Source organism: Myotis nattereri (genome assembly GCF_964212035.1).
Source record: "Myotis nattereri genome assembly, chromosome: X".
Taxonomy (NCBI): Eukaryota; Metazoa; Chordata; class Mammalia; order Chiroptera; family Vespertilionidae; genus Myotis; species Myotis nattereri.
In genome coordinates this window covers 140,825,585-140,837,634 of record NC_138078.1, presented here as the reverse complement: position 1 = coordinate 140,837,634, position 12,050 = coordinate 140,825,585, and the positions used below count along the sequence as shown (strand labels likewise).

The window sequence follows — 12,050 nt, the reverse complement described above, 5'->3', positions numbered from 1 at the left end:
GTAAAAGGGTTAAACAGTCCAGTTAAAAGACAGATTAATAGACTTAATAAAACCCCAATAAGAAAAAGATTATTTCATGCATCTCTGATAATTAGTGACATTGAGCATTTTTTCATATGTCAATTGGCCATCTGTATGTCCACTTTGGAGACATGTCTATTTAGATCCTTTGCCCATTTTTTTTCAGTGTGAGTTTTTAAACATTTTTTTATTGCCCTAGCCGGCTTGGCTCAGTGGGTAGAGCGTGGGCCTGCGGATTGAAGGGTCCCAGGTTCGATTCCAGTCAAGGGCACATGCCTGGGTTGCGGGCTCAATCCCCAGTGGGGGTGTGCAGGAGGCAGCCGATCAATGATTCTCTCTCATCATTGATATTTCTATCTCTCTCTCCTTCTCCCTTCCTCTCTGAAACCAATAAAGAAATATATTTTAAAAAAATGAAAAAATTTTATTAAGTTATTACATGTGTGTCCTTATCTCCACATTACCCCCCGTCCCTCCCCACTCATGCCCCTACCCCCCTGTTGTCTGTGTCCATTGGTTAGGCTTATGTGCATGCATATAAGTCCTTTGGTTGATCTCTCCCCCTTACCCCCACCCTCCCCTACCTTCCCTCTGAGGTTTGAGCATCTGATCGATGCTTCTCTGTCTCTGGATCTGTTTTTGTTCATCAGTTTATGTTGTTCATTATATTCCATAAATGAGTGAGATCATGTGATATTTATCTTTGTCCAACTGGCTTATTTCACTTAGCATAATGCTCTCCAGTTCCATCCATGCTGTTGCAAATGCTAAGAACTCCTTAATTTTTACTTCAGTGTAGTATCCATTGTGTATATGTACCACAGTTCTTTAATCCACTCATCTGCTGATGGACACTTAGGCTGTTTCCAAATCTTTCCTATGGTGAATTGTGCTGCTATGAACATAGGGGTGCATATATCCTTTCTGATTGGTGTTTCTAGTTTCTTGGGATATATTCCTAGAAGTGGGATCACAGGGTCAAATGGGAGTTCCATTTTTAGTTTTTTGAGGTAGCTCCATACTGTTCTCCACAGTGGCTACACCAGTCTGCATTCCCAGCAGCAGTGCACGAGTGTTCCTTTTTCTCCGAATCCTCACCAGCACTTATCGTTTGTTGATTTGTTGATGATAGCCAATCTGACAGGTGTGAGATGGTACCTCATTGTTGTTTTGATTTGAATCTCTCAGATGATTAGTGACTTTGAGCATGTTTTCATATGTCTCTTGGCTTTCTGAATGTCCTGTTTTGAAAGGTGTCTATTTAGGTCCTTTGCCCATTTTTTGATTGGAGTGTTTATCTTCCTTTTGTTAAGTTGTATGAGTTCCCTATAAATTTTGGAGATTAGGCCCTTATCAGATATGACATTGGCAAATATGTTTTCCCACGCAGTGGGTTTTCTCGTTGTTTTGTTGATGGTTTCTTTTGCTGTGCAGAAGCTTTTTATTTTGATGTAGTCCCATTTGTTCATTTTCTCTTTAGTTTCAAGTGCCCTAGGAGCTGTATCAGTGCAGAAATTGCTTTGGCATATGTCTGAGATTTTGTTGCCTTTGGATTCTTCTAGAATTTTTATGGTTTCCTGTTGTACATTTAAGTCCTTTATCCATTTTGAGTTTATTTTTGTGTATGGTGTAACTTGGTGGTCTAGTTTCATTTTCTTGCATATATCCGTCCAATTTTCCCAACACCATTTATTGAAGAGACTATCTTGGCTCCTTTGTCAAATATTAATTGAGCATATTGGTTCAGGCCGATTTCTGGGCTCTCTATTCTATTCCATTGATCTATATGCCTATTCTTGTGCCAGTACCAGGCAGTTTTGAGAACAGTGGCTTTGTAATACATCTTGATATCTGGTATTGAGATCCCACCTACTTTGTTCTTTCTCAGGATTGCTGCAGCTATTCGGGGTCTTTTTTTATTCCAGATGAATTTTTGGAGAGTTCGTTCTAGATCTCTGAAGTATGCCATTGGTATTTTAATGGAAAGTGCCTTGAATTTATAGATTGCTTTGGGTAGTATGGACATTTTAATGATGTTGATTCTACCAATCCATGAACACGGTATGTTGTTCCATCTGTTTTTGTCTTCCTCTATCTCTTTTTTCAACGTCCTGTAGTTTTCTGAGTAGAGGTCTTTTACCTCTTTAGTTAAGTTTATTCCTAGGTAGCTTAATTTTTTTGGTGCAATGGTGAATGGGATTGTTTTTATAATCTCTATTTCTGAAACTTCACTATTGGTGTATAGAAGTGCCTCAGATTTCTTGGGGTTAATTTTGTATCCTGCTACATTGCCAAATTCATGTATTAAGTCTAGTAGCTTTTTGATGGAGTCTCTAGGGTTTTGTATGTATAATATCATGTCGTCTGCAAATAAGGACAGTTTTACTTCCTCTTTTCCAATTTGGATGCCTTTTATTTCTTCTTCTTGCCTAATTGCGATGGCTAATACTTCCAGTACTATGTTGAACAGGAGCGGTGAGAGTGGGCATCCCTGTCTTGTTCCTGTTCTTAGGGGAAATGGTGTTAGTTTTTGTCCATTGAGTATGATGCTGGCTGTGGGACTGTCATATATGGCTTTTATTATGTTGAGGTATGATCCTTCTACTCCCGCCTTGCTGAGAGTTTTTATCAAAAATGGCTGTTGGATTTTGTCAAATGCTTTTTCTGCATCAATTGATATGACCATGGGGTTTTTTTCTTCAAATTGTTTATGTGATGTATCACGTTTATTGATTTTCGGATATTGTACCATCCATGCATCCCTGGGATAAATCCTACTTGGTCGTGGTGTATGATCTTTCTGATGTACTGCTGGATCCGATTTACTAGGATTTTGTTGAGGATTTTGGCATCTATGTTCATGAGGGATATTGGCCTGTAATTCTCTTTCATTGTGTTGTCTTTATCTGGTTTTGGTATTAGGGTGATGCTGGCTTCATAGAATGAGCTTGGAAGTGTTCCTTCCTCTTGGATTTTTTGTAGTAGTCTGAGGAGGATAGGTTTTAGTTCTTCCTTGAATGTTTGGTAAAACTCCCCTGTGAAGCCATCTGGCCCTGGGCTTTTGTTTATGGAAGCTTTTTGATGACTGCTTCAATTTCTTCCATAGTTATCAGCCTATTGAGATTTTTAGTATCTTCCTGATTGAGTTTTGGAAGGTTGTATTTTTCTAGGAATATGTCCATTTCTTCCAAGTTGTTTAGTTTGTTAGAATAGAGTTGTCCGTAGTAATTTTTAACAATCCTTTGTATTTCTGTGGGGTCTGTTGTTATTTCACTTCCTTCATTTCTGATTTTGTTTATTTGGGTCCTCTCTCTTTGCTTCTTGGTGAGCTCCTTTGCCCATTTTTTAATTGGATTGTTTGTCTTCCTGGTGTTGAGTTGTATGAGTTCATTATATATTTTGGAAATTAACCACTTATCAGATATATCATTGGTGAATATGTTGTCCATAAGTGGATTCCCTTTTCATTTGGTTGATGGCTTCTTTTGCTGTGCAGAAGCTTTTTAGTTTGATGTAGTCCCATTTGTTTTTTTTTTTCCTTTGTTTCTCTTGCCCTAGGAGATGTATTGGTGAAAAAAACTGCTATGTGAGGTGTCTGAGGTTTTGCTGCCTATGTTTTCTAGGATTTTTGTGATTTTATCCATTTTGAATATTCTTGTGTATGGTGTAAGTTGGTGGTCTAACTTCAGGTTTTTTTTGTCTGTGCCTGTCCAATTTTCCCAGCACCATTTATTGAAGAGACTATCTTTATTCCATTGTACTTTTTTGCTTCCTTTGTCAAATATTAACTGTCCATATTGATATGGGTTGATTTCTGGGGCCTCTGTTCTGCTCCATTGATCTATATACTTGTTCTTGTGCCAGTACCAGGCTATTTTGATTATAATGGTTTTGTAGTATAGTTTAATATCCAGTATTGTGATCCTTCCAACTTTGTTCTTCTTTCTCATTGTTGCTGAGGCTATTCGGGTTTTGGAATATTTGTTCTAGATCTGTGAAATATGCTGTTGGTATTTTAATAAGGACTGTGTTGAATCTATAAATTGCTTTGGGTAGTGTGCACAGTTTAATGATGCTAATTCTTCCAACCCATGAGCTGCAGGTATGGAAACTGCTAGTATATGCTTTCGCTTGTTTGTGTCTCCTGTCCTTTAGCTGAGATCCGCATCCTCTGACATTCATCTCCAGCTCGCTCTGCGAATAGCCTCTGAGCTCCACTACAGTCAGCCAGTCCACCCCACCGCTCAATTTCATTTCTGGGATACGGCGAGGATTGTATCTTGTAAGTTTATTTATTTTTTTAAAAGTTTCCTAAAATCAAACAAATAGAACAGGGAGAGGAGGTGCTCCAGGCCTCTGCTGGGTGGGGCATGGGGCTCTGGTTGGGCAGTGGGGTGGGCTGTGTAGCACGAACATGATTCTCTCCCCTTTGACCCAGGACAAGGACCACACTGCCACAGCCTGCACACTTTTCATCATTCACTTTCCCCCACCCTTCAGGTCCTCAATGCTGGCAATGGCACTAACCATCCTGCGGGACTGGTGCGGCTTGATGGCCATAAACGCACAGCGCTCCCTGCTCATCCTGGGCATCCCAGATGACTGTGAGGAAGAGGAATTCCAAGAGACTGTGCAGGATGCACTGAGGCCCCTGGGCGAGTACCGAGTGCTGGGCACGATCTTCAGAAGGGAGATCCAATCCAGGGTCGCCTTGGTTGAGTTTCCTGAGTATTTAAACCGAAGTTTGATCCCCCAACAAATACCAGGCAGGGAGGGACCCTGGACTGTGATCTTCCTGCCGCAGGTTCCTGATGGTGACTCACAGGATAGACCAGATTTCCCTGAACAGCCCCAGGGGGAAGCAGTGGCTGGCAGGGCAGATGAGGCAAGAGCTGCAGGTGTGGAAGCTGCTGCAGGTGAGGATAGAGCTGCAGGTGAGGAGGGAGCTGCAGGCGAGGCTATAGCTTCAGGTGAGATTATGGCTGCACGTGTGGATGTAGCTGTAGGTGAGGATGTAGCTATAGGTGAGGATATCCCTGCAGGTGAGGATATAGCTTCAGGTGAGATTATGGCTGCACGTGTGGATGTAGCTGTAGGTGAGGATGTAGCTATAGGTGAGGATATCCCTGCAGGTGAGGATATAGCTTCAGGTGAGATTATGGCTGCACGTGTGGATGTAGCTGTAGGTGAGGATGTAGCTATAGGTGAGGATATCCCTGCAGGTGAGGATATAGCTTCAGGTGAGATTATGGCTGCACGTGTGGATGTAGCTGTAGGTGAGGATGTAGCTATAGGTGAGGATATCCCTGCAGGTGAGGATATAGCTTCAGGTGAGATTATGGCTGCATGTGTGGATGTAGCTGTAGGTGAGGATGTAGCTATAGGTGAGGATATCCCTGCAGGTGAGGATATAGCTTCAGGTGAGATTATGGCTGCACGTGTGGATGTAGCTGTAGGTGAGGATATACCTGCAGGTGAGGATATAGCTTCAGGTGAGATTATGGCTGCACGTGTGGATGTAGCTGTAGGTGAGGATGTAGCTATAGGTGAGGATATCCCTGCAGGTGAGGATATAGCTTCAGGTGAGATTATGGCTGCACGTGTGGATGTAGCTGTAGGTGTGGATGTAGCTGTAGGTGTGGATGTAGCTGTAGGTGAGGATATACCTGCAGGTGAGGATGTAGCTGTAGGTGTGGATGTAGCTGCAGGTGAGGATGTAGCTGCAGGTGACTCAGATGAGGAGGGAGCTTCAGGTGACACAGGAATCGCAGGCATGGCAGGATCTGTGAGTTTGGCAGGAGCCTCAGGTGAGGCAGGGTCTCCAGGTGAGGAAGCTGTGGGTATGGCAGGAGCCCCAGGACAGGCAGGAGCCTGGAACCAGCAATGGAGGCAGGCTCTGCAGCCTCTGCTGGAAAATATGGCCTATCAGGAACTGAGATCCTTTTCTGGCCTGGACGAGCCAAGCCACCAGCAGGAGTCCTTTGAGAGATGGCTGGACCACGCCAACGAAATGCTGTACCTGTGGCGCCACATATCGGAAAGGGAACGGCGGCGGCGGCTGGTGGAGAGCCTGCATGGGCCCGCTCTGGATCTGGTGACTGGCATCCTGAATGAAAATGCTGACATCACAGCGCAGGACTGCCTGGCTACGTTGATTCAGGTGTTTGGGAACAAGGACAACCGAGCAACCGCGCGGCTGAGGTTCATGACTTGTGCCCAGCGGCCCCAGGAATCTCTCTTTGCCTATGTGATGCGCCTGGAAGGCCTGCTGCAGGCGGCCATGGAGAAGGGGGCCATCCAACCCTCCAGCGCAGACCAGATGCGTGCCAGGCAGGTGCTGATGCGGGCTCGCCCCAATGAGATTCTCTGGAACAAGCTGAGAAGGATGCGCCTGGAGAGGAGACCACCTGGCTTCCTGGGGATGCTCCGGCTCATTCGGGAGTCAGAGGCATGGGAGGCCACTCCCACTACGAGCCAGCAGCAGTTTCCAGTGGAAGAAGGGCCCTGGATGGACATTGAAGATTTGGCTGCTGCCCAGGCTGCTCTAGCCTGTGAAGATGCCCAGGCCGCTCTGTTTTTTGAAGATGTTGGCCTGGCCTCTGCAGCCTATGAAGATGATGCTCAGGCCACCCCACCCTGTGAAAATGCCGCTCAAGCTGCCATTTCCGAGGAAAACGCAGTGGCCGTTGAGGCGGGCCCTTCCACTGCCCATCCTGATGAGGCTGGCCCTTCCACTGCCCATCCTGATGAGGCTGGCCTTTCCACTGCCCATCCTGATGAGGCTGGCCCTTCCACTGCCCATCCTGATGAGGCTGGCCCTTCCACTGCCCATCCTGATGAGGAGGGCCCTGCCACTGCCGATCCTGATCAGGCGGGTCCTGCCACTGCCGATCCTGATAAGGCGGGTCCTGCCACTGCCGATCCTGATCAGGCGGGTCCTGCCACTGCCGATCCTGATGAGGCGGGTCCTGCCACTGCCGATCCTGATGAGGCGGGTCCTGCCACTGCCGATCCTGATGAGGCGGGTCCTGCCACTGCCGATCCTGATGAGGCGGGTCCTGCCACTGCCGATCCTGATCAGGCGGGTCCTGCCACTGCCGATCCTGATGAGGCGGGCCCTGCCACTGCCGATCCTGATGAGGCGGGCCCTGCCACTGCCGATCCTGATGAGGCGGGTCCTGCCACTGCCGATCCTGATGAGGAGGGCCCTGCCACTGCCGATCCTGATGAGGCGGGTCCTGCCACTGCCGATCCTGATGAGGCGGGCCCTGCCACTGCCGATCCTGATGAGGCTGCTCCTGAAACCGGTGGTGCCACCGGGGCAGACCCTGCCCCCGAGGATACCACCAAGGCCTCCCCTGCCATTCAGGGAGATGAGAGTGCTCTGGCTCCTGCAGGTCTAGGTCAGGCAGGGCCCTCACCTGCCCACATGGGCATTGCTTTCAGGGTGGGCTCAGGAAGTCCTGGCAGTGACCCAGAGGAACTGTCCCAGGAAGAAGATGAGGAGGCTGACGAGCCCCACGAGGAGGAGCGCATTCTCTTCCAGGAGGAGTCAGAAACTGACGACGGGTTTGGGGACATGAGTTCCCCCGAGCCCTCCAAGTAAGCTTGGAAGGGCCAGTGGCCTGTTCCCCGGGGCACCAGAGCCCTGGAGGCAGGGGAAGGCCACCTCACCCCACATGGGGAGCAGGGCCCAGGGGAGGGTCTGCCCTGCCCCCTGGCCCCCCACTACTCCCAAAGGGCCCTGACCACCACCATCAGCTCTTCCAAGACACCAAGATGACCGTTTTTGATACCAATGGGACGTCCAGCCCCAAACCCTGCCCACTTGGGCACCCCTGGGCAGCCAGTCCCAGTCCAAGTGAGGGGCACCTGAATATGTCTGCCACCTGCATTGGACTGGGAAACGTTAGGGGCCATTTCAAGGGTGCCAGTCTCTGGGACCCCCATCCTCCATCCTCTGGGCAGCCCTCATCCTATTTCTCTGTAGGCCCTATAGTGACCCCCTCTCCCCTGCACACACAGGCCTTGGTGCCTGTGCAGAACCTCCAGGTGTGTGTGAACCCAGATGGGTGTCCTGCCCCCCCCCCCCGGGGCAGCCACCTCTCAGCCCCGGCACGTGCTGTGAGCCCCACTGCCAGCAAAGGCTCTGCCAGCTCTCGTCCAGTGTCATGAGCTCAGCCTCAGCTTTCTCAGTGTAGATTTAGGCCAACCGCTGCTTGTGCTTGTGGAGATGTGTGTGTTCTTCTCTGAGCAGTTTTCTCCCTCCCCACCGCGAACATCACCCACCTTGGAGACCCTGTGCCCAGGCCCAGGAGAGGGCGGGAAGGACCGGCGAAGGTGTGGCCGGTGCTTACCCAGTGACCCCTGGAAGAAGCGGACCAGGGACAGAAGGCGGCTGCTGGAGGTTTCATGGACACTGTGTACTGATGTCACCCTGTTCTTTGTGACTCAGTTTCCTCAGCATGGTGGAGTGTCCCTTGCTGTGTTTTGCAGTGTCCTGTGTCTGTCCTGTGCAGGCCATAGGGCAGAGCTAGGCCCCAGCATGTCGTCCAGAGGGGAGGGAACCCTGCAGTGAGTGGACATCACCAGCGTCCATTATCCTGCAAAGACCAATTGTGGGCCCTCAGGGAGGGAGACTGGTGTGAGGGCTGTGGTGTGGAGGAAGTTGAGGCACCTCATCCGGGACCCCATTAGAAGGTGGGTTAAGACCTCTGGGCTCTAGTGGCCAGTTAGAAGTTCCCCTCTGTTGTCATTCCCTTTGTTCAATGGTTTCAACAAATATTTCTTTTTCAATAAATGTTACTGAATGTTTCAGCTGAGTTTTGCTGTGGTCAGTTGAGGGAAGGGTCTGCTGGGGGTGGGCTTCGGGAGCAGGGAAGGATTCCTGCTTAGCACCCTTGGGAAACCTCCAGGGAGAGGGTAGGGTGGGTACTTAGACTGTCAACCTAGGACAGCGGTTCTCAACCTGTGGGTCTCCAACCTGTGGGTCGCAACCCCTTTGGGGGTTGAATGACCCTTTCACAGGGGTAGCCTAAAGACCATCAGAAAACACACATATAATTACATATTGTTTTTGTGATTAATCACTATGCTTTAATTATGTTTAATTTGTAACAATGAAAATACATCCTGCATATCAGATATTTACATGACGATTCATAACAGTAGCAACATTACAGTTATGAAGTAGCAACGGAAATAATTTTATGGTTGGGGGTCACCACAACATGAGGAACTGTATTAAAGGGTCGCGGCATCAGGAAGGTTGAGAACCACTGGCCTAGGACATGATGAGGGGTTTTGTTCCATTTACTAGGTGAATTATAAAGTTTTGGGTTTCCATTCATTCTTGTCTTGGGATGGTCCTGCCCCTTGGTCTTTTGAAAATGGGTCAGGGAGGGAAGGAGCCACTGGCCTCCAGTGCCTGGGATTCAGGACTGCGAAGTGTGTGTGATGTGTGAGGTAGGGCCATGAAACAAAGAACTCATTCCCCATAGCATGCTTGCTGAGAAGCCAGTATTAGACTGCTAAGACTTTTGTAAACACCCCAAGTGCATTTTAATTTGAACTGTCCTAATGTGAAGATATCCCCATGGAATAACAATGATGGCACTTACCGAGCAACTCAGAATCTCTAGACACCTTTGCGGTTTCTGGGAGAGTGGGCACTACCTTATCCATAGCACCTCCACCTGCAAACCACTTGCTCCACCTGGCTGGTGTGGCTCAGTGGTTGAGCGTCGGCCTATGAAGCAGGAGGTCACGGTTTGATTCCCGGTCAGGGCACATGCACATGCAGGTTGTGGGTTTGATCCCCAGTGGAGGGTGTGCAGGAGGCAGCTGATCAATGATTCTCTCTCATCATTGATGTTTCTCTCCCTTCCTCTCGGAAATCAATAAAAAAAAAATGTTTTTAAAAGAATTGCTCCCAAGGACAGAAAAAGACTAGGTTAGTGAGCTGCATAGTGGAAGGACCCCGGGAGAGGCTGCCCTCTGAAGGGGCAACATTGAGGGGTAGGGAGGTCAGGGTTTATGTTAAAGGCAGTGGGAAGCTGCTGAACCATTTAGGTGGACCCAGTGGACACTGCTCCTTCCTTCTGGCTCCAGAAGTTGCCACTTTATGAGGCTGAGCCCCACCTCCCATGAGAGGAACCGAAAAGGCCGGGTCTGTGTTCTCCCAGCTTTTCTTGCAGCTAGGGCATGGGCACATGACCAGGTACGTCAATCAAATGCACGCGCCGCCCACTGGATCTGGGCCCAGAGGTGGGAAGAGGCAGGCCCTCCCAGGTTCCACTTGGATGGTGAGTGGCAGCAGGGGCAGTGAGGCTTGTTACCTGAGGAACAGTGATAGCCACGGTTCTCCTGGCAGCGCCCGAGTCCCACATTGGTGATGCAAAGCACAGTGTCTGTGTGTGTGCCAGTCAGGGGAGGGAGCCTGCCCAGCACTTTGCCATGATGCAGACCCTGTTCCTCTAAGCCTGGCTCTCCAGCCTCCCCGAACACCCATGAGCCAACCGCCATCCTTCAGCTAATTTCCCTTAGAGCTTTCAGCAGCCACAGTGAGATATGATGGCTAAAGACCTGGGTGGTACAAGAGCGTCCCAATGACACCCGCCAAAAGAGCACCCCCATCCACAGGAGGGTGGCTGGGATTCGGGAATACCATGCCTAGTGCCTGCAGGGCAGGTCTGAGGGAAAGCAGGTCCCGGGAATGTAAGGTATGGGGCCCTGGTCAGGGGCAGGAAGGGGTGGGGGACAGGGTCAGGGTGGGTAGGCCTTTGCCTCTTTTCTCTTGGAACTGGGTTGGAGGGGGAGCTAATCTTGTGGAGAGAGGGGAGCCCCCTCTCTGGGATGAGCAGCAGGGGACACGCTCTGCCTGAGAAGCCCTCCCAGGCACAGGTAAAGTTGGTCCCTTCCTGTAGACTCCTGTGGGCTGGATGCTCCTGGTCAAGGGGAGGGAGGAGCCTGTGAGAGGGCAGGGGAGGCCCTGGGATTGTGGGAGGGGAGGAGGCCTCAGGACAAAGCTTCAGTGTGTGTAGCTTATGCATAAGTGTGTGTGGCTTCTGTGTGTGTGTGTGTGTGTGTGTGTGTGTGGCTTATGTGTATGTGTGAGTGTGTGTATGTGAGAGAGAGAAAGTTGGGCAAGGTGGTTTCTCTCTCAGTCTGCATCTCCTCTGACCGCGGCCTGAGATTCCCAGTGGTTTCCTTCTTCCCCATGAATTGAGGAAGACAGTATACCCTGACACTGACCAGCTCAGGGGGCCGAGCAGACTGGTTGCTGGGGGAGCCCCTGTCCCAATTTTTTGCCCTGTCCCTATTCCCCAAAGCTTATGTCCCAGTTGGGATGGTCAGGGACGTTCCACAGACCTTGCCTTTTACATTTCCTTCTCATTCTTCCTCTTGTGTCCTCTTTCCTGCTTGCAATCCAAGTGCACATCACTCTAGGCCAGCGGTTCTCAACCTGTGGGTCGCGACCCCTTTGGCGGTCGAACGACCCTTTCACAGGGTCGCCTAAGACCATCCTGCATATCAGATATTTAATGACGATTCATCACAGTAGCAATATTACAGTGATGAAGTAGCAATGAAAATAATTTTATGGTTGGGTCACAACATGAGGAACTGTATTTAAAGGGCCAGAAGGTTGAGAACCACTGCTCTAGGCCCTTCCTGTCCCTGCCTGTAGCCCAGGGCAGCTGGCAGAGTCCAGAGGAGTGGGGAACCCCTCCACCTCACTTGCCACGTCTTTTCCAGCCCGTGGGACCAGATTCACGGCTGGCACAGGGTATGGTGGTTGGGTAGGTGCATGGCCCTCCCTGAAGCCTAGTGCAGATTCTGCTGGCGCCTCATCCCTGCCCCATGCTCATTCCCATCCCAGACCAGCTCCCACCTGCAGAGAGGGAGACAGTATTCACCAAATGGCCATTGGGATCCTGCTACCTAGTGGCCCCTGGAAAATGAAAGACATAAACTGATGAGCAAAAAGGGATCAGACAGCTGAAACCGGTTTGGCTCAGTGGATGGAG

At 49.5% G+C, this 12,050-nt stretch overlaps 1 protein-coding gene across 1 annotated transcript; it reads left to right on the top strand.

Moving 5' to 3' along the window:
- Positions 1 to 1,452: 1,452 nt before the first annotated feature.
- On the top strand, positions 1,453 to 7,627 carry LOC308511905 (paraneoplastic antigen Ma6F-like; the record flags this gene model as incomplete). The annotated part of the gene is made up of 2 exons (XM_081081740.1): positions 1,453 to 4,937; positions 5,634 to 7,627. Exons 1-2 carry the CDS (start codon positions 4,436 to 4,438, stop codon positions 7,625 to 7,627), a joined length of 2,496 nt encoding a protein of 831 aa, XP_080937866.1. The 5' UTR covers positions 1,453 to 4,435.
- Between the last annotated feature and the right edge of the window lie 4,423 nt (positions 7,628 to 12,050).